The sequence below is a fragment of the Cardiocondyla obscurior genome, linkage group LG08, assembly GCF_019399895.1.
Source record: "Cardiocondyla obscurior isolate alpha-2009 linkage group LG08, Cobs3.1, whole genome shotgun sequence".
NCBI classification, from domain to species: domain Eukaryota; kingdom Metazoa; phylum Arthropoda; class Insecta; order Hymenoptera; family Formicidae; genus Cardiocondyla; species Cardiocondyla obscurior.
The window spans coordinates 2,736,231-2,761,597 of record NC_091871.1 but is presented as its reverse complement, the minus strand read 5'-3'; the positions used below and the strand labels follow the sequence as shown (position 1 = coordinate 2,761,597).

Below are 25,367 nucleotides of genomic sequence, written 5' to 3'. Positions count from 1 at the left end.
TGGTTCAGGCTCTAATTAAATAATTTTTTGCTACAGTAAGCCGAAACAGATTAGGTCTTTTTATATAAAATGTGATTATTTTTTTTCTTTTTGATCACTAATGAAAGTCTTAACGACATTGACCTAAATTCGAATAATCCTTTTTCATGTGCACTGTCCTCCTCATTCATGTATAGCGCTACACGTATGGTGATGTACACGCTAAGACATTCATGATTCTAGATATGCATGCATGCGACTTTTTACAACAACCTGCGTCTCGTTGGTTAGACGATCATTCCGAGGTGAAGGTAGCCGAAGCCGATGCCGAAGCAACGCATTCCATTCAGTATACCTACGACCATAGTGCTGGCAAGACATAATTCGCTATTTCTGCAAAGTAAATCTTGTAAGCACAGCTTTCTTGTGCTTATATTACACTTCTCTGGATATACATTATTACATTTTTTTTTTTATTATAATATAATTTTATTTCTTTAGTTTTCTTGCGTGTTTGTCTATCTAACTGCAAAAAAAATTTTTGGCACGGAATAGTATATAATAGGTAAGACAATTTGTACATATATTTTTTTTTTTTTTTTTTTTTTTATAAAGATTTAAATTATTTTAACGTGCGGTTTTATTTTGTACATTTTTTTCTGTTTATGACGTGCTTATTTTTAATCAAAATATTAGACGTTATCAATGTAAGAGATAATGTAATTTCAAATTCAGTTAATCTTTTATATATGGTGGATAAGCCACTTGTCGTATCAAATGTTATTAGAGTTTGCGTCTGCTAGTTATTGTAGTATGTTGAGTTCTACTTTATAAAAGATTGCTTACGACGGCGAAGTTACTTCTTTCACTCTTAAGTGAGTGGAATTTTGGTGGACTTTACTTCAAACTCTTCAAAGTAACAAGACGGACAAAATCGTTGCTAAGGTATACAGTTCTTGAAATTTCTAATTAAAATTTGTATTTAAAATCTGTATATTATTTATACTTAATGTATCGAATGTTATTGCGCTTTTTTTTTCTTTTCTATTTATTAAGAACAAAGTTTAAAAGTGATAAATTGTTTTTACTATTATATGCTTTTTATGAGCGAGATGATATATTACTTCAAAACTTTTTATATGTCTTTCAGGTGAAACATATAATGGTATTCATCGACGTAATTATTAATCGATTTTGCTAACTATAAGTCTTAAAACAACTACGACACACAGCGCTTAAAAGAATGACAAGTTAAACGATCGATAGTCCAAGTTGCAAGGAAATCTCACAAACAGTTCATCGAGCAAAAGTCAATTCGTTTTAACGCAGGCGAAAGAGATATCGGATTCGAAGGACTTGTCTTACGTATAGTACCAATATGACATATTTACGGTCAATTGGGGAGGTAATTATCTTCCTGTTGTTGTCGATTATCGCAATATTGGAAGGCGTCATCAAATCATTCATTCCCATGAAGTACAAAATGAAGAGTATAGATGGTGAAATCGCCCTTGTGACAGGAGGTGGTGGAGGATTAGGAAGGCTCCTCTCCCTCAGGTTAGCTAATTTAGGCGCTATTGTCATCGTTTGGGATATAAATGAAACTGGTGAGTTATACAATATATATATATATAAAACATAGTAAATTATGCAATTTTATATTAGTAACATTTGCAACACAATTTTGCAAGCTCAAAGAGAGAAATTGAACCACAAACTTAATAGGAACCAATACTTAATAAAAATATAATCTTTTTTTTTTTTGTTTACTTAATAGTGAATAAATATGTAAAAAAAAGTAATTATTCTATTTTGAATTGATAAAATAATTACATATTGTAATCAATTTATTCACATTTAAATTTATAATTAATAAGTATAAAATGTGATAATATTAAGAATGACTAAGAAATTTATTGAGAAAATACAGAAATAAAACTGTTATATATATATGAAAGAAAGTTTTTTTTTATTATTACAGCGTATATTAACGTATATGTAAGACAATCCAGTTAAAAATTTTAGAAATTTGAAACTAGATGAAAAATTAAATTACACATGCGTCATTATATAACTCGATCTCTTAGGAAATTCAATCTTACGTAAAATTACATACACATTGTTTTTCTTCTTATTTACAAAAGAAAAAAAAATACGTTACTCCACTTTCTCTCTTTATAACTTTCTCGAAAATTATTTGCGTTTGTTAAAAATATGGCATAATAACGTTGCATTTAATGATACGTATCTTTTTATGTAAATTAAAAGTTTGTAATTATTAGTATTATTAATTACTCTCCGATTATTAAACTTTTTTATTTATTGACGTTTACAAACTTTATTATTTCAGAGAATAATAAAGTTATATATATTCATATATCGGAAGCAAAGTGTTTATGAAGCTAATAGTTAACAAAAATTAATAATATCACTTAAAAATTTATCATAAACGCAAGGTTGATTAAGCTTCCAAATTTCATGGTCATTGTATATGTGCATGGAACACAAATGTCGCTTAAAAAGCTGCTGTGTATGAATTGTAAAATGATTGGCTTATTATACATACAATCTTCAAGAAACGTGCACAGAAAAAGAATATCAAAAGTTAGTTTAAGGTCGCACACACACACATTCTCGCGCATGATTTCAATAATCGTGTTAACGTAAGAAAGAGAGAGAGAGAGAGATGAGAGGAGGAGAAGGAGTTGGATATTTCTTACATTAAATTTTATATATTTAAATTTTTACAAAAAATATATTACATTATATATATACTTCTCTAGCAAAATAGTTTAATTTACTAATATATTTTTAATTAATTTTTTTTTAGTATTAACAATTCAAAGTTTTAATATTTTACATACATGTATAATTTAGAATTCTAATTTATTTTTTAAATAGATCATATTACGCACATATATGCAATTGCTCTTATGAAATGTATGATATAAAATACAAACAATTTTTTTAGTTTCTCTTTTTTACAGTAATCTTTTTGTTCTAGGTATTGAGGAAACTGTCAAACTTGTTAGAGCGGCTGGAGGTACATGTTACGGCTACGTTTGCGATTTGTGTGATCGGGCAGATATATATAAAAAAGCTAAAATTATTCAAGAAGAAATCGGCAAGGTAACACATTTATTAACATGTATTTTATTAAAATTGCTTTTTTAAAAATTAAAATTTATATAGTCAAGATATAAATACACTACGAGCACAAGAATGTTCTTACGTTTATTTGTGAAAATAAACGTAAAAATTAAATAAAATTCACAAATTTAAAATTAAATTAATTAAAATTATATCGGTTTTAAATCACAATAATAAAAAAACAGCCAAACTCTTCCAAGAGATTCATGATAACGCGTTAGAGATGTTTTTTTTTCTCTGAAAGAAATCTTCTTAGGAATAATCCGCAGTTCGGACTATTCGTCGCATGAGGACAACTTTTCTGCAAATGATATTACGAAAGTGACTATGTTGCACCATAACGTTGCAATACGTTGAACTCGACATGCGGGCCCGACCTGTTTTAAGATTTACAAAAAAATATGGTTTTTTTGTCCGTTTACACGTCTGTTCTCTAATTTTCTATTCATGCAGAAATTATAACATTACATTATTATAAATTTCTCTTTATAATTGCAAAACTTTTGCGTCTTTACGAGAAAAGTTTGTACGAGTTAATTTTAAATGGCACATAAAAGCAATTGTTTTTTATTTGTTTAATTATATTCTTAAAATGATATATTACATTATTTGTAGGTGACCATTCTTATCAACAATGCCGGTGTCGTTACTGGAATGAAATTGTTAGACACTCCAGACAAACTTATTACTAGGACAATGGATGTTAACGTTATGAGTCACTTTTGGGTAAGTCAAAAGTCGTTCTTCACTGAAAAAAATTGACCTATTTATATATTAGCGTGGTAAAATTAAAGGTCAATATATAATACGAGCATGATTCTGTTTTGCGTGGAACTCTTGACCATATGTCGCATTATTCGTAAAAATTCTCCAACAAGAAAGTTCAGAATCGAGACAGACGTCGCGAAAAGAGGTTTATTTTCAGCCTTTCGCTCGTAGGTTTTGCAATAAGATGTCGGTTTCGAAACGATGTTTCATGACCGCAATATGCGAACCACTGATATTTTAACATCCGGCTTGCTACGGACCCGCGAATCGGGAATTTAAGTATCATGTCTTGTCGTCCAGTCGAATCATCCAGGAGAATCGGAGGAGAGAGGCATTCCATTTCGTTCCTCCCGTTTGTTGCCATTGGTCAGGTGCAAGAACCGGTCAGATAGGTCGTCGAGCAAGCCGCTGCTGTACTATACTGTAGTACAGTGTGTTATAGTCTCACTGTGTGTTGCGACACACATGAGCTAGCGGTACGCTTGCCAAACGCAAATAATTCCTCCATTCAAATTCCTCTTTAATCGATGCGCCTTGATTGGAAATTTTCGTTCGTTTTTTATTCTTGCTTATTTCTTATTACACCAAATTAATTTTTGCTCATTATTAAATAGCTTTGTTTTAGCAAATTGAAATAGTTTTGCTATAATTTTTATATACTTGCCATATAAGCTAGCATTCATTAAATAATTTTCACAACGTTATTCTCTTGTCTAGAAATTTATAGATCTACTTTGAATAATATTATTTATTGATAAGATTTATAAACTGAAATATAATTGGTTACTTATGTCCGTCTAAAGTGGTGTATTTTTAAAAACGGATTAAAGTATGTAAAATAAAAAAATAATAAAAAATGTATTAAATGTAAAAAGCCTTTATCGACTTATGTATATATATGTACAAATCGATAAAAGCAGAGATATAAATATCTTATAAATATTTACGACAACAGATTTAAAATATTTTAAAATAACATTAATTATAAATGATAAAAATCAACAAAAAATTATAACGTCAATTAATTATCACATTTAAAAAAAATTAATTTGTTAAAATGTATTTGCGTGCGTATTTTTATTTCGCAAGTTGTGTAATATACGCAAATTAATACGATTACATTAATGATATGTCTAGCGTTAAGTAGTATAGTGACAAGTAATTTGCATAATTGTTTTTTTTTTTTTTTAGACTGTAAAGGCTTTCCTTCCAATAATGTTGGAGAGCAATAAAGGACATATTGTGAGTGTGGCCAGTTTGGCTGGTCAATGCGGAGTCCCGAAATTGGTAGACTATTGTACATCAAAATATGCGGCAATGGGATTCGATGAAGCTCTGCGAATGGAACTTGAGGTAAGTACAACTTATTTGATAAACTGGATAAACAGAAAATTATTTAACACATTATTTTTTTTTGTACGTATTATAGAAAAATATTTTAAATATTACAATTACCATAAAAAAATATTTTTAATACTGCAAAATTTTTATTAATTTTTTATTTATATAATTAAACCTGGATAAATCTTAACATTTATAACTGACCAATTCATATTTACTCCATTTTACTTTAGTACGAAGGATACAAAATTAACACAACAGTTGTATGTCCTTATTTCATCCGTAGTACTGGAATGTTTGAAAGTGTTAAGTCAAGGTAAATAATACTTTAGAATTATATGTATTTAATATTATATATCAAATTGATTATAAATCATTATTAATTGTATATTATGTGCATTTATAAAATGCATGTATGCATTTAGATATGTTTCAACTCTAAGTCCTAATGCTGTAGCAGATAGAATAATAACAGCCATGAGATGCAACGAGAAATATGCCATTATTCCGGGTTATTTACAAATTCTTCTGAGTCTAAAATGGTAAGTATGGTGTTATTTCGTTACTTGTTATTTTACAGCTTATACAAATAAAAAATTCATTATTGATAAAACAGGATATTTCCGTGGGCATGTGTTTCGATGTTAATTGGTGGGTTAGTCAAAGAGATTTCGTCAAGCGACGAAGATGACAAATCGTTTGCAGTTCCAAATGAAACTGTCGCAGAAAAAGAATCTGCTATATCGTCATCGAAGGATGCGGCCATCCATCAACAATTGGCCAGACGTATATCTAGTTCTGAAAGAAAACCTTGAGTAGTCTTCCTTAATCTCACGTATATATAATGGTTTAAAATTTATTTCTACGTTTCTGGTCTCTGCTTCGCGGTTAATATTAATATAGGATTTTTTTTTTACATTTTGATTTTTTCAATTATTTTGGTGGATGGGCAACAGATTGCAGAATATCATATAAAATTTATTTTAAGCAGAATTGCATTTACATAAATGTTTTCTCTTTTTGAGCAAAAAACGTGATACTAAACTTTTATAAATAATGTCTATATTAAGAGTACGAATAATATTACAATATAATTATTCGTTATCTAATACTAGATAAAATTGTAAAAACATGTTAATATAATGTTAATTAAACTATTTAATAATTTTCTACCTACAGAATTTATTAAGATTTTTCTCGTATCCATTATTTAATATACAAATGTAAAAAATTTGAGCGTTATAATGTATATTATTGTACGTTATATACATTTATTTGCAAAATAATATATAATATAATTTCCGTATTGTTTAAGCTCTTCCAAAGTGTAGCTTTAAGTAATAAGAATATAGCTCGTACCCAATGAAAAATAGTTAATTGAATCGACATGGAATTGATATTAATTTTATTTCTTTTTGATCATGTTTCTCACAGAGTACAAATTATTGATATTTGAATGACATAAGTATATTACAGTGTCTAACATAAATTTAAAGTTTATGTTGATAATATGTAAATGCAAATCTTAAAATTATCTGAAAAATGTAAGAATGTTATATAAGAAGAAAAAAACCTATAAATATAAATTAAGCATGTCACAATGTTCAGAATATTTATATATTGTATACAAAGATATATAAGCCTAAAATACAAAATCTTATTTACGTTTTTGTTACAGTCCTTTTGTAACATCTTGTTGTAAAATAAAAAATGTATATTAACACTCTGATATAGTCTTGTAATCTTTGCAATCTTAATAAATATTTAATAAAGTAATTTAATCATGTGAAAATAACAAGTGCGTATTTTTATTTAAAAACATTAAGAAATATGAGAAGTTTAGAAAGAGTAAGCTGATGATACAGTCAGAGCACCGTCCTCTTCTTCTTCTTCTATTTATATGGGTGAATAATTAAATTACCATCTTTTTCTCATTGTAATTCAATATTAACTATTATTGATTCGATTGTTAATGTACGTATTTTTTTAATAATAAGAGATTAATAATAGAGAAATATCGACGTCAAGAAAGACTTACTTGCAGCTCAGCTGATCGCAAGTTTGGCGATGATTCTCTCGTTTGGTTAACTTGGGGTCTTGAGAATAATAGGTAAGATACAAAAATTCGTAGATCTCGTTACCAAAAATTACGAAATGTAAAACAAGCTTTCTTTAAGAAAGAATAAATAACACACGTTTTGTTAAAGTATCTAGTTTTTCAAAGGTTAATCCTTTCTACGTGGCCAATGAGATAATCTTGTGCCGGTTTAAGGTATGTATTATGAAATCGATTTATTAATTGCACCCCACACATATCGTAATTTACTTCATCTTTATTTCGTATTTGTACACGCCCTCAGCATGCCACATACAGTCAATATAATACAATCCAACGCAGCCAAGAGAGATAAGAGAGAGGCAGAGAGGAAGGAGAGAAGAGAGGAAAGAGAAAAAGAGAGAAGAGGTAGAAGTAAAATACAAAAAATATATATATTTATATATTTTATATATATAATATATATATATTTATATATGTATACTCTACGCGCGCCGAGAGACGTTATTGTTACCACGATGTGTTTTTAACGTTGAATATATATTAGATGGATAGTAGCTAAGAGTATAATACAAAGAAGAGTGCTGTGGGGGATACGGTAGAACGCGTAATTCGGGTTGAACATGGAACGGTTCGCAGATCGCGAGCAAAACGATCTCATACGCTTGCCGATTCTGGTCTCTCTAATCACCGGGATTCATTTGAACAAGAATTCACATTCTCGATCAACTCATATAACTAAAAGGAAGGAACGAGCTTCCGAAGAATCGACGATCACAGTTCGGTGTCGTAATACATCACTCGCGCAATCCACGCAAACAGAATAGCTTGGCATTTAGTCGTACGCGCGGAAACAACACTCGACAAAAGTTCAAGAACTTCTTAGCCGGTAGCATAGAAACGTTTAATCGTACTTTTTTTAGTTTTTTTTTTTTAGAACCTTTCCCCACGAACGTTCTGTGAACAATCTAATCATATCTCACCAGTTTTTCGTACTTTATCGCACTCCAAGCACAAGTCCATTCGGTTAACACACGTTGAAACTTTTGCGGACAAAGAAATAGAATAATTAAAAAAAAAAATAAAATAAAATAAAATAACCCAAAACACATTAATGAACTCCCTTGATTTTATCCCGGTGGGATAATTTACAAGATTTTGAATTCTATTCGCAGACACGCTTGATAACACGAAAGTGGCGAGATGAAAAGCATCCGCCAGTGACAACGTTGGATATTTCGGCGGAGAATTGAATAAATTTCTTTAAATACAAACAGAGATTTAATTGCATATGTTAAATGCCTTCTTAAAGCGCAATGTACAAACGTAGTTTTCGTTCAAACTTGCCGCTGGCGGATTCGTACTCTTAGATGATAGTTATTCGCATATATAGTCTGCATATACAACAGTGGCCCTTGACTGAAGATGGCCATCAAGGGAAACAAATATTCTCTACAAAATGAATGATTGTTGGTGGATCGCTACTCCGCGGGTGACCTGATAATTCTTTTTACAAGCATACTGCTTACACAGCCTACTTAGCTAAGTCTCCTTTCCCGAACTTTTTCGCACGGATACATCTTCGTAAATGCGTAGATGTAACCAGTAAGCATTTATGGCAGCGTTATGAGGCCTACTCACGGTAGCGATCTTTGTAAGGACCAGAAAACTTAATTCAGAACGCAAGAAAAAAACAACAATAGTTGATGAAAATCACATCATGTCGGGCTTTATCAAGCGACTTTTTTCTCGATCACCGCAGCATTTCTTTTCCACGGCTCAATATCGGGGAAAAAAGTCATTTAATTAGTCAACATAAAATGACCGCATTAACAGTACAATGTAAATGAATAATAAACGTAACTCAACTAAGAATAAGATCGATAACATATATCGCGTAGTCTGACTTATTCCTCACTTAGACGGGCGATAGAGAAACAGAACGGTGAAAAAGAAACGGCGGTATAGATTTTTACAACATCTACTTTTTCATTTCTCATAAATGTAATCATCTAAATAAAGAATAAACTAAATTTAAAAACAGGGAAAAAGAAATCAATCGAATCGTAGATTACAAAATTATAATTCGGTAATATAATTAAGTCTCTTTGCCATTTTACTTTTCGATTTTTGCCGTTAATTGACGTATCCTCGTTTATAAATTCGCCTCTCTTTTTTCTCACTCTTGCTCTATCACCCTTTTTGTATTTTCCTTTAAATCACCGTTTGCAGGATGGTCCTTATATTCCGTCGGAAGAGCGAGATTTTTTTCGACCATCCCGTAGATGATAATCTCTATATAACTCTATTACGCATGTGTATTCGTGTCTGTGTCTGTGTGTGAGTGTGTGTGTGTCTGTGGAATTTCTTTTTCTCTCTCTATATATAATATATTTTATAAAATACATTAGTTTACAAACAACGTTGGATTAAGTGTCGACGCCCTGCGCGGGAGTCATCGCAGCTCAGACTCGATCGTGAAAATCAAGTGCGGTGAATTCGAGAAATACTCGGCTTTACAACGCAAGTTAAGTCTGGAAGAACGGCAGTACTCAAATTCGCGTGATATACATATAATATTACATATATGTATATAATCCGGTCGTCGCTGTTCGAACGCACCGCGCGTTTAAAATTCAAGAAACTCGCTTCGTACCCTCTTGTGTGGTAAATTCCATCTGAATCGATCATCGAATCGTTCCATGTCAACTATTTTCTTTAACAATTGAAACTTTTATAAAAGGCGCTTTTATCTTGATTTCTCTTTCTCGTTGCAAACTGTCAAAACGCGTTTTATTCGGTAATGCTGTACAGACAGTTTAACGATACGTTAACGTGGAACGATTCTATCGTTATTCTAAGTTAATGACGTAATGCGATATTTTAAGGCGCGATGTGGAAAGATCGAAGCGTCTTTCACAGATGTACGTATACTGGAGATGATAGAGTTCTAAAATAGCATTGTTTCTCGACAATTTTCAAGTGGATCTTTTACACACAACTAGAAATTAATTATACACGTTTTTAAACGTTATTATATACGTTACGCACGGTTTCTGAAACCCTGTAACGGCTTATCTGCAATTTTTTTTACGCAACAAGCGAAAACTACACGAAAAACGATAAAAGCCCTCGATAAATTTGTAACGGCAATATTGCCTGTAACCTATGTCTATCATCTTCTTCAATAATGAACGATATGACCATGGAAAGGGAAAGGAATTCTTTTTCTGTTCGTAACAAGATCGTTTAACGGAGCTATGCGACCGATTGGCAAAGACGTCGATCAGAACAATAAGACTATCTTATCGCGCTACATACATATTTACAATTACTCTAGCATTTCGTACTAGAGCTCTCTTCTTCCGTGTTCGAAGCATGCACTAGCATGGGAAGCCACGGGTAGGAATCTATACTTTTAAAGAACACGTTTATGTTATCTCTTGCTTGATCTTTGGGATCTCTTCTCTTTAAAATACACTATTAACTACACATTCTTTCTGTAAAAATATCAATAAAAGCGTCGCTTTCAGAACTTTAAAATAAAACACTTTTTCGTCTATTAATCGCGTTTTCTATGCTCGCGATATCTCGCTAGTGCATGCTACGGACGTATCTATATGAGGCAAGACCAAGTCATCGAATACATTTCCGAGTTTATCGAGTCTGTGTAATTTCATTTTGTTATCGTATCGCCAGATCGATGCTCACGCCGAACATGAAGAAGGTTTAAAATATATTTATTAGGCTATCACGTTAATGGAGGTTTCGATTCAGCCTTTTCGCAAACGTCCTGCCGTCTACTTTCTGCCTTTCTCTACTCGTAATTGATTGCCATAAGATCGTTAAAGCGTTATATCTTCTTCTTTTTTTCGAGAAGACTTGCAACTACTAAATCGAATACTTTTCATTATTTCTTTAAATTATCTAATTAATCTATTAACACTAAAGAACGTTTTAATATCTACGATAGTAAAAAAAGAATCGACCGACAGTTCTTTTCGTTCATTTAGCAGATTTGAAAGCGATATATTATATTTAGAAGTAAAAGTCCTTGTTTATTAATCACGTTTAAAGTATTTTTTATTAATGTAAGGTAAAATATTTATTGACTGTGATTCTTACTTTTAAAAATAAATTTATAAATATATAAAATTACGGGATTAAAAAAAAAAAATATATAATAACGAATCTGCCTTTGTGTGAAACAAGCTGTCGGGCAATGAATCGACACATAAAAGCGTATAAATGTAGGACAGTTTGAGAAATTAAAAATTGATGACAATTACACGAGTAGGAACTGCAAGAATACTGGCATAACGTCTACGTATTTTTATCCTACGGCGAGGTAGGCAGGTGAAAATGGGGCGGTTCAGTAGACTACTTCGTAAAACTTCGATAGACTTCGTTGTAGTACGGCCTTTTTACATAGATCAGCGCGGGAGGGGAAGAGCGGAGAGGATGTGAGATGATAGGGTAACGAACACATTTCTCTCGCACCTTCACGTTCACGTTCGGAATCGCCACTCATCGACGATATGCTCGGCTCGTATTGATTTGCAAACTGATAAACGAGAGAAATAACGTGTGGTTTTACAACGTCAGGATATTCTGGGACCACAGTCTCTTGCGGACCTTTGTCCTCTCGCGTCCCTACGTATCCCTAAAACAAAAGAGCACGTTGTTCCCCTTGCGCAAATACACGGCGGTGGTGGCGTATGCTCACGAGAATATTACCTTAAAATAACTTTCTCCATTAGCATAGATAGACGCCCATCTGAGTGATTGGGCGGAAGTAGGGATTTAATCAGTTCGCGGATAAGGGATTCTGTCATTCCCGGCGACGTGCGTTCCGCCGACTCGAAGGCGCTTCGCAATTCTTCTACAGCACCGCCATTCTTACCACCGCTACCGCCTTCGCCATTATTGTCTCTCGCCGAATATTGGTGCTTTCGTTGGAGCTGTAACATCGTTCAAAACATTGGGTTATTTTCTTACATTTTTACTAATATTTTTAACTTTTAAAATTCTTATCATTCTGTATTCGATGTGTAGAGTACCTCGGACAGAAGAGGAAAAACAACACCGGACAAAGCGACGCTTCGCGGATGCTTGAGCTCTTGCGAACTTCTGGGCCTCTGTTTGTCCTCGCCAGGTCTATGATCTGCCATCGAAGTGATGGGCACGTCCGGCTTACTGTTCCTCCTCTTTTCTCGGGAATTGAAGTCCCTACTGGTTCTATCCCGATCTCTGCCTTCCCTGTCCCGCTCTCGTTCCCTAACGACGTCTCTATCTCTCTCGCGACTATCGCGTATTTCCTTTGACTCTCTGAGCGTGGACTCTCGACTGGAGTCACGATAATCTCGCTCATCTCGCTTCTCTCTCGTATCCACTGGCGGTGGAGGCGCGGCTTCGTGTGGCCGAGACTGCAAAAGGGAAAAGAAAATAAGAATATAACAAAAATATAAATGGACGCGAAATGTATAACACAATTGATTAACTGGCAACGTACAGGCGCGTGTTTCGCTTGGCCATCGCGCAACGAATCCCTGGACTCGCTTCTGTAATGATTAAGCGTCGAGTCCTTCGGCGGCGATCGCGAGGCACCATTCGCATGCGGTTTACTCGGCTGGCTGTGATTGGAGGACCTGTGATTCGTATGTGTTAGGGTCAGGGATGCGGGCTCGTCCAGGGGCAACATAGGCACCACGGATCCTTTGACTCCATGCGGGCCTTTCACCGTCATTATCCATGGCTCGTCCATGTCGCTGTCTTGCTTGGATTCCTCTCTGAATACCATGTAATGCAGTGTTACAATTTAGTACCGCGCTCAGATGGTAGCCTATTATATCGCGCGATTGATAAACGGCCTCGAACTGGTTTTCCTTCTTCTTGCACGTCCGAGATATAAATTTATTATGAAATAAACGAGAAAAAAAAAAAAAAAAAAAAGAGAGAGAGAGAGAAGATCCTGAATGTATGTAACGTACGAAAATAACACGGCTTTTACTTTCGCAAGAATCATGGTAGAATCAATATACTCACGAGTCCGAATTCTCGCTCTCGGTCTCTGACTCCTCGCTACGCTGCGATTTCCACTTTTTGTACCTGTCGATCAGGTCGATTAGGTACGAGTTCTTTTTCGCCTTCCTGATAAACTGGAACTTGAGCAGTTCCTTCGCCGTCGGCCTCTGTACAAATACAAGCGCAATGATAAACGGCAACGATCGATAAATAAAACCAATTTCTTTTTTTTTTTTTTATAAATCTACATTTTGCAATTATTATTGATACATTAAGCGATCAGATAGCGTTGAAAATATTTCGTACAAAGCTATGAACCGCAATTAATTAATGACTCGAAACGCAGTCGTGAATATAACGGTACACTTACGTTTTCGGGGTCCTTGTTGAGACAGGCCTCGACAAACTCCTTGAACTGTTTTGTGTAATTTCCGGTCAGTTGCGGTGGATTGTTCTTGGGTATTAGGAAGAGGACCCTCATGGGATGCAGCTCACTATTGGGTGGCTCCCCTTTCGCGAGCTCGATCGCCGTGATGCCCAAAGACCAAATGTCAGCCTGTGGAACAAGCACTCGCGGAGTTACCACTTGCCACATCAAGTGTTAACGAAACGCTAATGAAAACGTGACCGCGCTACTTTTTAAGGCACATTTCAAAGAAACGAGCGAGTGAGAAAAGAAAACGGAGAACTAAAAATAAATGATTATAATTTTTAAGAAGTCAATAAAAAAAGTTAATTTTATTTAATAAATCCCAGTTAGGCAAATGTGTAATAATATACTATATATTTAGAGCTATCGGAAAATACAAAAGATAATTCTATATGCAAGAGGTACACACGTATAGATCACATTTACCAATACAGAAAAGCGTCCCGCAATATGTGGCGAAAATTAATTAATGCAATTACCTTCGAATCGTAAGCAGACTGTTTGATAACTTCGGGTGCCATCCAAAACGGCGTGCCGACGAAGGTATTACGTTTACTCGTGGTGTTCGTCAATTGACCGGCTACGCCGAAGTCGGCCAGCTTGACGTCGCCCATTTCGCTCAGTAAAACATTTGCCGCTGCAATATGAACAAAAAATTACTTAACGCGAAATCATCTTCGGTTTAAAAAAAAAAAAAAGGTATAAAATGAAAAGAATACGTACGTACGCTTTATTAGTTACGAGCGAATGGTAAATCTTTTTCAAACTTTTTATGTAAATTAACAACGACTGAGGCATCGAGCTATTTCTAACAGAATTTTAGATCGCGATCGGCGCAACTCGTATTTTAATTAGGACAAGATATGAATTGGCGTGAGAACGCCCCGCTCAAATGTATATCGCGATATCTCTTCTGAATTTCTGTAGAGGAGCGTTAAGGTACCAATAAACATCCCTCGCGCCTTATCGAGCGGAACTTACCTTTAATATCGCGATGGAGCTTACGCTCGCTGTGCAGATAATCCAGCCCTTTGAGCACCTCGCGTAATATCACGGCGATGTGCATCTCCTCGAAGTTACCGGCCTTCATCAAGTCCAGGGCCGAGCCGCCACCCAGATACTCCATGATGATCCACAGCTTCGTACCCTGTCGAGCGGAACGAGTACGGATGAGATTAGGAACCGTCGGCGTAAGACGCATAACGGGGACGGACCTCGCCGGTGATCCCGACGATAAAGACCCGAAGCGGGATCTCGAGTGGTAGCCAATTAATGAAAATAGCTCATTTCGCTGAGCGAACTCCTAATCGCGACCGAACGTTCGTGGAACATGCTAGAGAAAATACGTCAGATACGGACGGCTTCTGTTGCGTCGATGCTTGCGCTCAAGACAATCGGTAATGGAAAAAAAAAAAAAAAAAAGAAAGGGCAGGGTATTAAACGATTCATGAATTACTCCATGCACCCTCCGGATGATAGATAGCCCGTATTTTTCTTTCCCTGGAAAAGCGACGTATCGCGTGACCGCATATTACTTTATTATCCGACACGTCGCGGTCCGGCTCGCGGGAGGAGATCGACCGTGAAGCGATCGGCGATACGGAGCGGGCAACATCCTCGCCATGGGGGCGAGGTGGCCCTTCTTCGGTAACGGACAGCCGTATGATTAATCTCGCGGTGTTGTTCGCGGTAATGAAGATTTATCGCGCCTCCTCGAACAGCCGTAAATTAGCCGTCTAATGCGGGCCGGTTAAGGAAAAACCGCGTCCGCCGTTTCCTGCGCCGGCCTATTAATTTTCCACGAGCGCGGCCTCAAGGCAACGCGCGCGTCATCGCCGGCCGGATTCTCCTCCCCGTAGCGGTAATTATATCCGACATCGATGACCAATCACTGTGCGACTTATCGGATAAATTATACGGCGCGCGTTAATAGTGGTGGCCGGAGCGGCGTGGTGGGACCAGCACGTAAGGACGATAAAACGGATGAGTTATCGCGCGTTAATAATCGGCGGCCCGAGTTAGTGATCCGCGCGAGGATGTTGCGAGATTTACTTACGCCCTTCGGTCGATCGATTATAAAGAAATAATTAATTGATCCCTCTGCCCCCCTTTCCTCCCGGGTCACTCGGGCGACCCCCGGGGCTCGCCGCCGGCCGCGGCCTTGCAATGATGCGTTATCACGTGTATTATACTCCGCTCGCCAGGTGTTGCCAAGCGAAAGTGCCGCGGATCGTGAAAAACGAAACATCGGCCCTTCGCGCGTTGCCTCGCGCTCTAAAAGAACTTGGCTAATAATTTTATCCCCGTTGTAGTATTTATTTTAAATATTAATTTTGCACGCGTACAAATTGGTGAACGACTATTCTGGGTACCGAGGGACCATCGAACAAACAGCATCGCCGAAATAAAAAAAAAAAAAAAAAAGTGCACCGTTCGTTAGATTTTCCACTTGGATTTTATGCAGTTCCTTCGCGAGAGACTCTCCGCAAAGTCTCGGCTCTGGGCTTCGCTTGACGTTCTCTCGTGCGCCTGACGCGTCGTTTTCCGGTGAATAATTTTTCGCAGTTTAAACGGGTCAACCTCGTCGGACTGGGAGCACTCGCCGGGATGGCGAACATTGGTTGCCCATAAAATTGCACCATTTATCAGTCGCGTCGTGCAGTCGGGAGGCTTGCTCGAAGCCGCGTCCCGCTTTCTTCGCTTAGATCTTCACGGTACCGTTGTCATCCGCCGGCATTGAGAGAGGGTCTCGTTCAATTTCGACTGGCCGCTTTCACGTGTTCGCTACTCAGGAAGATTGATACGTTATCCTTTTCATCCCTCCGCGTTAAAAAGCACAAGGAGTTCTGCGAACGTTATCAGAAGTAGCGATTTCGAAGTAATCGCGGATTGAATCCGACGGGATAAGGGGATAATAGGAAGTTAAATTGCAGATTAATCTCTAATCGACAGACCGGGGGGTTAACGAGACCCGTTGGAACAGATGGTCGAGCGGATTAGATGGATCGCGATCAAGAGTCGTCGAGTCGATCGGAAACGCGCTCGACTGTGTAATCTCTCGTTTAGTTTACCCCGCGGCCGTTTCTACGATTTGAAAGCGAAGTTAAAATACAATCTCGCGGGCGCATCTTATACGTGCAGCCGAGTCTTCGTCGAGGAAGAAACAAACTTTCAGGAATCCGTTACTTTACGTAACGGGTCACCGGGTCCTCCGCGCTAGCGAGAGAACTATTATTAGTCGGTCAATTTCGTAATGGTCCGGATCTCTCGTTCGACACCAGCCTAGAATAGGTTCGTCCCTCGCGTAATCGACGATATTTATTTTTCGCTTCCCTCCTCCCCACGCCACTCCGCCCCCGCTGCCGTTCGTGGCAATTATGGTTAATTGACGGAGCCCAGGAATTGGCTGCTTTCACTCTTCGCGAGTGACGACAGAAGCGCTTAATTTTAGTGCTTTGGAGAACGAGGATTTACTCGAATGCAACAATCGAAAGCAATCCTAATCGTAATGCAAGCATAATTTGAGCTTGTAATCATTTTTTATTTTTTGTTTAAATCGAACAACGGATTTTTATTTTGTACAAAAACACGGGAGTAATTTCAAAAACTAAAAGAAAAAAAGCAAAAAAAAAAAAAAATTGTAATTAATATTCTTAAATACAAATTAGGGGGATTTAAATGTCTGCTACGTTTACGAGGGGAAAAAGGGCTATCGGCTGCGCGGCTAGGCCGATTTAATCGCGAGTAAGTTGCAATTTATCGGTATTTAATTCGGCGTGTTATCCCGCGCGAGCACGCGACACGGAAGGGCACGAAGGGTCCATAGGGACCATGGCATGGCGAAGCGAAGATTAATTCCGTCGCGTCGTTCGTCAATGCCAGCGGCACTCCCTGCCATTTCGCGAAACGTAAGTAGAAAAGGACATAACGCTTTAAAAACGAGCAATGGAGAAATTGACCGGCCCATTAATCACTCGAGCGTTTTTGTCTCCATTTTGCATGCCGCAAAGCATTTTCCAGGCTGCACGATGGAAACTTCATGTAAAACATATGCGTCCGCCTAATTTAAATTCTGTTGTTTATACTTTCCATCGCGGGCGCGTGGTGGCACGTATTCGAAAACTCTTCTTCAAATTTAAAGTTACACCCTCGCGATCTCGTTTGTAATCGAAATTATGCCCGGCGACGAGGCACAACTTTAACGTTTAAAGCGCAACGTCACGAGGCAACGTAAGGTTACAAAGTGTTGAGCACCCTTCTTCATTCGACCCACCATTTATCGGAGAACCGATGTTTTCCAGCGCCGGTCGAGCAGCTGACCGTAAATCTCGGTCGCAAAGTAAAGCTCGAGTTGTAGAATTGCGCTGATCCCTAACGGAAAATCGACGCGCGAGACTCGCTTGACATTCCGCAAACGCTTTCTCTTTAAGCATTCGCATTCGCAATCGCAAATTAAACGCCAAATCGAGATTCTAACGTCTCGTACGCGCTTCGTGCGCGAATTAAGGACGAAGGGTGTCGACGAACCCGGCCCCGTCTCGCTTTTCTGACACGCGGAAAAACGGTGGTGGATATCGTAATTTCATTAAGAGAAGAGACGACTCCGTCGAGATAAGTGCGGTGCAAATTAAACCCGTTCGTTCGTAAAATTCCAGCCGGGGGGGGCCGTTTCCATTCCGAGCGCGGAGCGCGGGTATTGTCTTTTGTCTGGAGCACAATGAATCGCGAATATAAAAGCCAAGATGCGCCGCGGGTTTTTGTTGGGATATGTGCTATAGATATTACGTGCCGCGGATAACATTTCATTTAACAAAAGTGCTCCTGGGTTTATTATCGCGATATGTCCGAGGCGTTATCGGGGCGTGTTATTACGACGATTTTCTGTTACGTGTAAATTGCGACGATTTTAATGAATAAAAATGGTTGTCGGGACGTCAAGAGCTACACGCGTCGCGAACGGTAAACAGAAAGCAGTAACACGCACGTGCAGGCGCTCGTTTTATTAACCTGGCGACTTCGAAAGATTATTTTTAAAAGATCGATAACGAAGCGATACCTGGCCGCCTTCGCCGGCGAGCGGTGAGAGGAAACGAGAGAAGAATCACCGCGGGACGCCCTCGTAATGGAAGATACATCCGGATTGAGAAATCCGAAGGAGTGCCGCTAAGTCTTGCGAGAGAAAGAGAGAGAGTCATCTCGTTCGTCTAACTTACTCAACGTACCGTAATCCGCTCGTTTCCCATATCGCTTCGCGGCCTAACAAAGTGAACCCCGTAGTCGGCGTGAACGCGATAGTAACGTGAATAATCAAGATCGTTGCTTCTCCCGCGATATACCTATATCCCATTAAGCAATCAAATTTAAATCACAGTTCCCACGAAATCGAGTTTTAAATGCCCAGCGATAAGTAATTTCGCGGTAGGATTATTTTTCCTTCTTTATTTTATTTTTTTTTTTTTTTTTTAGAAAACTCCCGCGAGAAAACCACGATCCTTCCTTTGGTGCCTGGATTGTACGCGAGTTACCGGATCGTGAAGAGCGTCGTCGCTTGATAACCCGTTGTTGACCGACTTGGTCCCGACTTAATAACAGTTTCCGAAGGCGGAAAAGCCACGGCGATATTCAGGCGGCCGCGCGCGGTACATTCGTTACGCGATGACATCAAGCGCGTAGACGGAGGAGACGCGTAGGCACCTTTCATCTCCGTAATAACCGCCGATGTGTCATGCGGGATGGTGCCATTGTTCCTGTCGCGCGAGAGAACGGAAAAATTTTTCTGCGACGGGGAGAGCGCCGGGGGGGGGGAAGGAAAGAACGCGGAAATATCGCGGTGCCTCGCCCAGCTTTCGACATTCGAAACGTATTCTTCCTCCGTTGCAGACTTCCACCCGTTTGAACAAGAAATGATTTTACCTCGCAATCAAGCTGTTTATCTCGTCCGCGCGACAAATAGGGGTTCCTCTCATTAATCGACCGTATAGCTACGTTAATTATATACATACGTTCGCGCACCTCCTTAAGCCGACGACTCGTCGTTTCGTAACGTAACGCCGATCCGCGGGCTTGATAATTATGATCGCTTGACGCTTTGCGTAATTGTCTATGCGTGAGCGGGAACGCCCGCGCTCCATTTGCAAGTCGCGGATGTCGCGGCGTAAATTGGCGAGAACGGACACTTCAATCCAAGTATTCACGCTCACGGGAGCGACTAACGATCGTTAATGACCGTTTCGCGCGGTCATTAAGGAAACTTCTCTCGACCGCGCGCGCGCCAGCGATATCGGGCACCGTTTCGTTTTATAAATATAATCGCCGAGCTTCCACGGCTCTCGTTTACGAAAACGAAGGGTGGGTCGGTCAGTAAGAGGGCGTGTAAAAGTAATTCGTTTTCTCGTTTCGCAGCCTCGCGAAGGAACGCCGGCGATCTTGCCTCTCTTGCTGCAATTAAAGGCCCTTCAACGGTCTCTGATAACGATCGCGTGGATTCCCTTCGTCCCATTCTCTGCTAACTGAGCCGGCGGAGTTAATGATTTATTCGTTACCGCTGTGACATTTCAAACCGAGTAATCCCTCGCCGCTATTACGAAATAATATGGGAAAGTGGCAGGATAATTGATAATTATTAAGACATATTACAAGCGTTGATGTGAATAGCCTGAGAGAAAAGTAGTTCCCCGTAAATGTATTTTGCATTATTCCCACATGGCGCTCTAATAAATAAGTGTAACGGTTCCTCCTGGTGATCACGAAAATTTTATAAGGAGAGAAAGAAAGAGAGAGAGACAAAGAAAGAGAGAACAAGGTTAACGCGTACGAAATTAAATTTGTAAAAAGGAGTACAAGCGTACGAAGTAACGATCAAAAAATCTTCCGCGGGTTATTAAATTATCTCGCCAGGCATGGAACGCGAGCTGCGTGACAGGGAGAAAAATTTGACTCCATTTAAGCAGCCCGAAGATTCTGGCATTCATTTCAGAATGCGGACGATGTTTGCTCTTCTTCTTGTCTCTCCGCCTCCTCGCAGCATCGCAAATAGCTCCGGCTTGCCGGTAATGCAACAAAACGATACGACCGGGAGAACGCGTCTCCTCTCAACATCGAAAGCGTGTCGACGATCACGTAAAACGTAAAACCTCTTCGTCGTCGTGGTTCACCGGGTTTGCCAGCGGTACACGAGACTTATGCAAACGAACGACCGCCCGCGACCTTTTCGCGAAGCGCTCGGATCTCGATCCCGTTGATCGACATGATTTTTCCCGGAGTGTACTAGAACGGTATAAAATCACATTCGCTCGAAGCGCGCTATTTTCTTCTGTTTCTACAGAAGAAACGTGTCTTAAAAGAAAAGAAAGAAAAAAAAAAAGAATTTTGTTTCTAAACAATTTCTAATAACTCTACCAATTTTTAATTATTATTTTATGAAAATAATTTAAGAAATAAATACGTTTTCTTCAACAGTTTGAGTTTCCTCAAAAATAATAGATATTAAAAATTTAATCGAATATCTAAAAATAACAATTATTTTTATTACGCGACGTAAATTCGTAGAGATTCGCAATATTCCCCCGATTGCGCTCGTTGAACCTCACGGAGGAAGCGGAAGCAACGGACGACGCGACACAACCGAGCCGGAAGCGATAGTTAACCGACCGTCAAGCCCTTCCTATTCTTTGCCGTATGAAAAATGATGGGGCGTAACAGTCAAGTGCCCTCGATAGTGGGCTTTCATTTTTGTGCCCGTGCGATTATACCGCAACGGATTCATCGGGATAGAACAGTGATAAAAAGAGGAGGGGTTTTGACCGAGCATTTTGTATCGTCAGCAGATAGAATTTAACGACCGTAATAACTAAGTTCTTTAAACGTCAAGGAAAAAAAAAAAAAAGAAAGAAAGAAAGAAAAAAAAGAAAGGGTACATCTTTCTTACCTTGAGATAAGATCCATAATACTTGGTGACGTACGGGCTGTCACACTGCGACAGCACCATAATTTCCTGCTGTATGTCCTCGATCTCATCTTCCGCTTCTTCAAGATCGATGATCTTGATGGCAACCACCTGCTGGGTCCTGTTGTCGATACCCTTGAAAACCTCGCCGAAGCTACCCTTTCCGATTCGCTCCTGTTTTGTGAATATCAGCTCGGGGTCCACCTTCTGCAACGCAAAAAACGTAATCGCTGATTAGGTACGCACCTCAGGCGAATTCGATATCTGATCGTCGCTGTCGCATTCTCGCGTCTCGCGTCATTTCCTTAAAAAAAAACTCCGCGGAGCGGATTTTCTTTCCGTGACGCAACGACGTAACGGTACATTGCGAAATTTCGAAATACCTCGGGGGCGCGCGCAACTTTCTTCTGCGTTAATGCGCGGCCTTCGGAAATTAATAGATGCAGCTTTGCAGCAGCAATGCAGTTCTCCTTGGCTCTTTTCTACAAGATGACACGTGATGTCATAACGGTCTTACGTGCAGATCAATATCTCGCGTATTTTATACCGAGAAGTGGAAGATTATAAGCCGTCGGCTTCACTTTCCTTACATGAAATCTGGACGAGTCACTTTAATAGTCTCTACCGGAGCGATATCTCTCGCGAACCCTGAGATACGAATTGCGCCGCGGTTTCCTAGTCGCGCTTACAACAAATTATGGCTACGGGATATCTCACAGCTCGGGCAGCTTGACAAATGAAACGTCCTCTTCTCTAATCCGCTATTTAGACTTGCGGACGAACGCTGTGCGTATACGTTTCTCCCTCGCGCTCAGAAGCTATTTGCGCAAAGGAGCAACGTTACTCTGCGAGACGTTAATAAATTCCTGTCGCCGGCGTTTCGCGCTCTCTGCATCTGCAACTGCGAGAAAAGACCTTACGATACTTCTCCGTCTGTTATCGTCGAGTAAGGGCGTTCGACGCGAGTCGCCCTCGACAGTGGAACCGTGCGAGATAAAAGTCACGATAAAAAATCGCGCATATTTACCTACTCTTTTCACGCGTTCTTTATATTTATCGCGAGTAACAGCGTGCACGCGATGATAAAATAGTCCCCAGCAAATGGCATTATCGTGAATGGAACGTTGTAATTAAGCACTGCATCTTTTACGCGACTCTCGCGAGGCCGTATAACTCCGCCATGCATTATTAGAATTCTTTCTGGAGCTTTATTCTTTCCTCCCTGCAGTCGGCCTTTCGCAGTTAATGCAGCAAGACCGGTGAATCATTTGTACTCGTGACTTTCGTAGATGTAGCGTGCGCTATATAATCTTCTCTCTGACAAATCGCGCGGATAAAAAACTATTTTCACTTCTGTCCCGAATTTCTCGAAGAATTACGTTCGCTGATAAGCGTCGAAAAGCGTTGGGAACGCTAATCTGTCGGCACTCGGGGGCTAATAATGAATATGCACCCGCGTGAGCGTTTGTGGGCGAAGCCGACTCTTCATTTCCTCGCAGCCTACAGATCGCGCAAAAAAGTAGGTAAACTGAAAGCTCATATCACGGCAGCGAGATTAAAGCGAAACGAAGCTTTCGAAACGTGGATGGGGCTCTAAGGGCGGCGGAATAAAAATTCGCGACCGGTTCGGTGGAACCTGGAAAATTTGCTTTGCAAATTTCCTCATATCTGACGGCAATGTTTCGTGACCGTCGGGGCAGTTTATCGCGCTGATGGATTTAAAGGTCATTGATTTTCGTTGTCGGGCCTCGGTTATTTTCACGCAACTTGGGTCATCGACTTTTCCTCCTAAAATCGATACTCGAGCGAGTTTCTCGTACGAAGCGTTAAAAAAAAAAAGAATTTATTATTACTGTCATTTAGTACTGTACGATTTTATTTTACGATTAACAACGCGCTTATCACGAATACCTTTGTAAAAGTATATTTTTTGCTCTTACAATTTAATGCAAAATATTTGACGCGCTCGCGTGAAACAAACGAAAGTGAGTTAGCTAAATGAATTGATTAAAAATAAAATAGCTTGTTCAACGAGAGAAAAATTAATTCTCTCAGTCGCAAGTTATATAATCTGAGGTTCGTGCTCGCTCGAGTAAAAGCAAGGGCGAACGAGAGCGAGCGAGCGAGCCGAGTGAAGACGATGACTCTTGACTTCGCATGCAACACTTGTATCGCCGACATGAGCCAGGCATCTCTGCCGCTTCTCGTCAGCTCTTACAATTAGGGTGTCGTCTCCCTGCCCGAAACTCGCGACACAGATTCTAATTAGCGGCGGTCATAAATTTAAGAAATTCGGCACGTAGACCGCCACGGTTATCGATCCATGCTGTTTAATAAAGATTAAAATTAAACTTCCTCGCGTTCTCGCTTCACTAGAAAACTTCAATTATTCATTGGAAAATGTATTCCGTAATGATGAAAGACATTAGTAAGGCTATTCGACTGTATTAGAGAAACGAGCTTTACGCGATATTAAGGAAGAGAATTTCCGGGATGTTACATTTGCAGCGTGCCATAATGATGCTCGAGATGTCAGACAGAGCCTCTCATCTTATTAGATTAGTTCGGGTAGCGGCTCGCGCCTTGATGGACACGCCTATTCTAAACTACATTAGCTACGCCAGCTAGGCTGTATACAACGCGTACAGGTTTGCCGGTGAACTATCTTCGACCCAAATACGACCAGCGGATATGACAAAATTGACATAGGGTTGCCAAGGGCGTTGAATTAGCGGCTCACACGTAGCTTTGTTCCATTGTGCCCGACTGTCTGCTACCGCGATTCGCAAAACCTCATCAAAATTGCGTAACGCGATAAATAATAGATCACGGCGCGACGGTAATACGTCAGCAAATTAACCGCGTTATGCGTACGCAAATAATAGCAATTCCACTTGCAGGGTTACGATATACTCGTATTTCTCGTCCGAGCATATGATGCACTCGACATTAATTTCCAATTAATACCAGGAGATTCGTGAAATTAATTTCGAGGCTAAATTAACGTAAATATTTTATATAAAATATTACAAATGCTAGAACCACCAGCGGGTAATTTTAAATTCATTTTTAATTGACTTAGTTTATTATAAATGTGATTTGCAGAATTATCTCTCGTGGCAAACAGACTGACGAAGAATGACGTTTATTCGTACAAACTGGTCCGTCACATTTGAGTTATAATGTGTCTGTGGTGAAATATTCTAAAAAAATAAAAAATTAAAAAAAAAACAAAATTTAGGTCTTTATTGCCGCAAACGACGGTCATTAAATATAAAGGTATTCAAATTAAACTGAATTTCCCTGAAACGCTCTTTTCCCTTAATGCCGCGCGATGAAGATCCCATTTAAGCGGTATCGCCTCGCCGAGCACGCGACTGAAATAATTTGCCAGATAACACCAAGTTTGGTATCGTTCTGACACATCTTAATTAAGAAGTGTAACCGCGTCTCAAGAAATTTCGTCTCAGACGTCCTTTTAAGAGGCGGGGACGAATAGACTCGCCTTCCAGGATAAACGTCCCAACTTCGTCAGGAAGCTCAAAGCTGCCAGGCTACAACGGGATCGCATTAATTCTAAGGAGCTGCGATTGTTCTCCCTCGAGATAGGGATTGGACGATACCTGTTTGCAATAATTTCAGCGATTCAATGGAACGACGCGTCAGCACCACAT

At 39.1% G+C, this 25,367-nt stretch overlaps 2 protein-coding genes across 5 annotated transcripts in view; one reads left to right on the top strand and one right to left on the bottom strand.

Annotated features, from left to right (window-relative positions):
- The first annotated feature begins 207 nt into the window (after positions 1–207).
- On the top strand, positions 208–6,967 carry LOC139105223 (short-chain dehydrogenase/reductase family 16C member 6). Its single transcript, XM_070661219.1, has 10 exons — positions 208–388; positions 481–544; positions 817–924; positions 1,130–1,586; positions 2,984–3,108; positions 3,745–3,855; positions 5,089–5,250; positions 5,472–5,554; positions 5,664–5,780; positions 5,855–6,967. Exons 4-10 carry the CDS (start codon positions 1,358–1,360, stop codon positions 6,051–6,053), a joined length of 1,026 nt encoding a protein of 341 aa, XP_070517320.1. The 5' UTR covers positions 208–388; positions 481–544; positions 817–924; positions 1,130–1,357; the 3' UTR covers positions 6,054–6,967.
- A 584-nt stretch (positions 6,968–7,551) lies between these two features.
- Gckiii (Germinal centre kinase III) overlaps positions 7,552–25,367 on the bottom strand; it is an 82,266-nt gene continuing 64,450 nt past the window's right edge. For all 4 annotated transcript variants that reach the window (XM_070661205.1, XM_070661207.1, XM_070661206.1 and 1 more), the window contains 9 exons: positions 21,676–21,900; positions 14,730–14,895; positions 14,228–14,385; positions 13,689–13,874; positions 13,340–13,485; positions 12,807–13,083; positions 12,355–12,720; positions 12,032–12,255; positions 7,552–11,957 (listed from right to left, as the gene is read on the bottom strand). In XM_070661205.1, the coding sequence (XP_070517306.1) occupies positions 11,948–11,957; positions 12,032–12,255; positions 12,355–12,720; positions 12,807–13,083; positions 13,340–13,485; positions 13,689–13,874; positions 14,228–14,385; positions 14,730–14,895; positions 21,676–21,900 (1,758 nt within the window). In that variant the 3' untranslated portion in view covers positions 7,552–11,947. The remainder of the gene's footprint in view (positions 11,958–12,031; positions 12,256–12,354; positions 12,721–12,806; positions 13,084–13,339; positions 13,486–13,688; positions 13,875–14,227; positions 14,386–14,729; positions 14,896–21,675; positions 21,901–25,367) is intronic.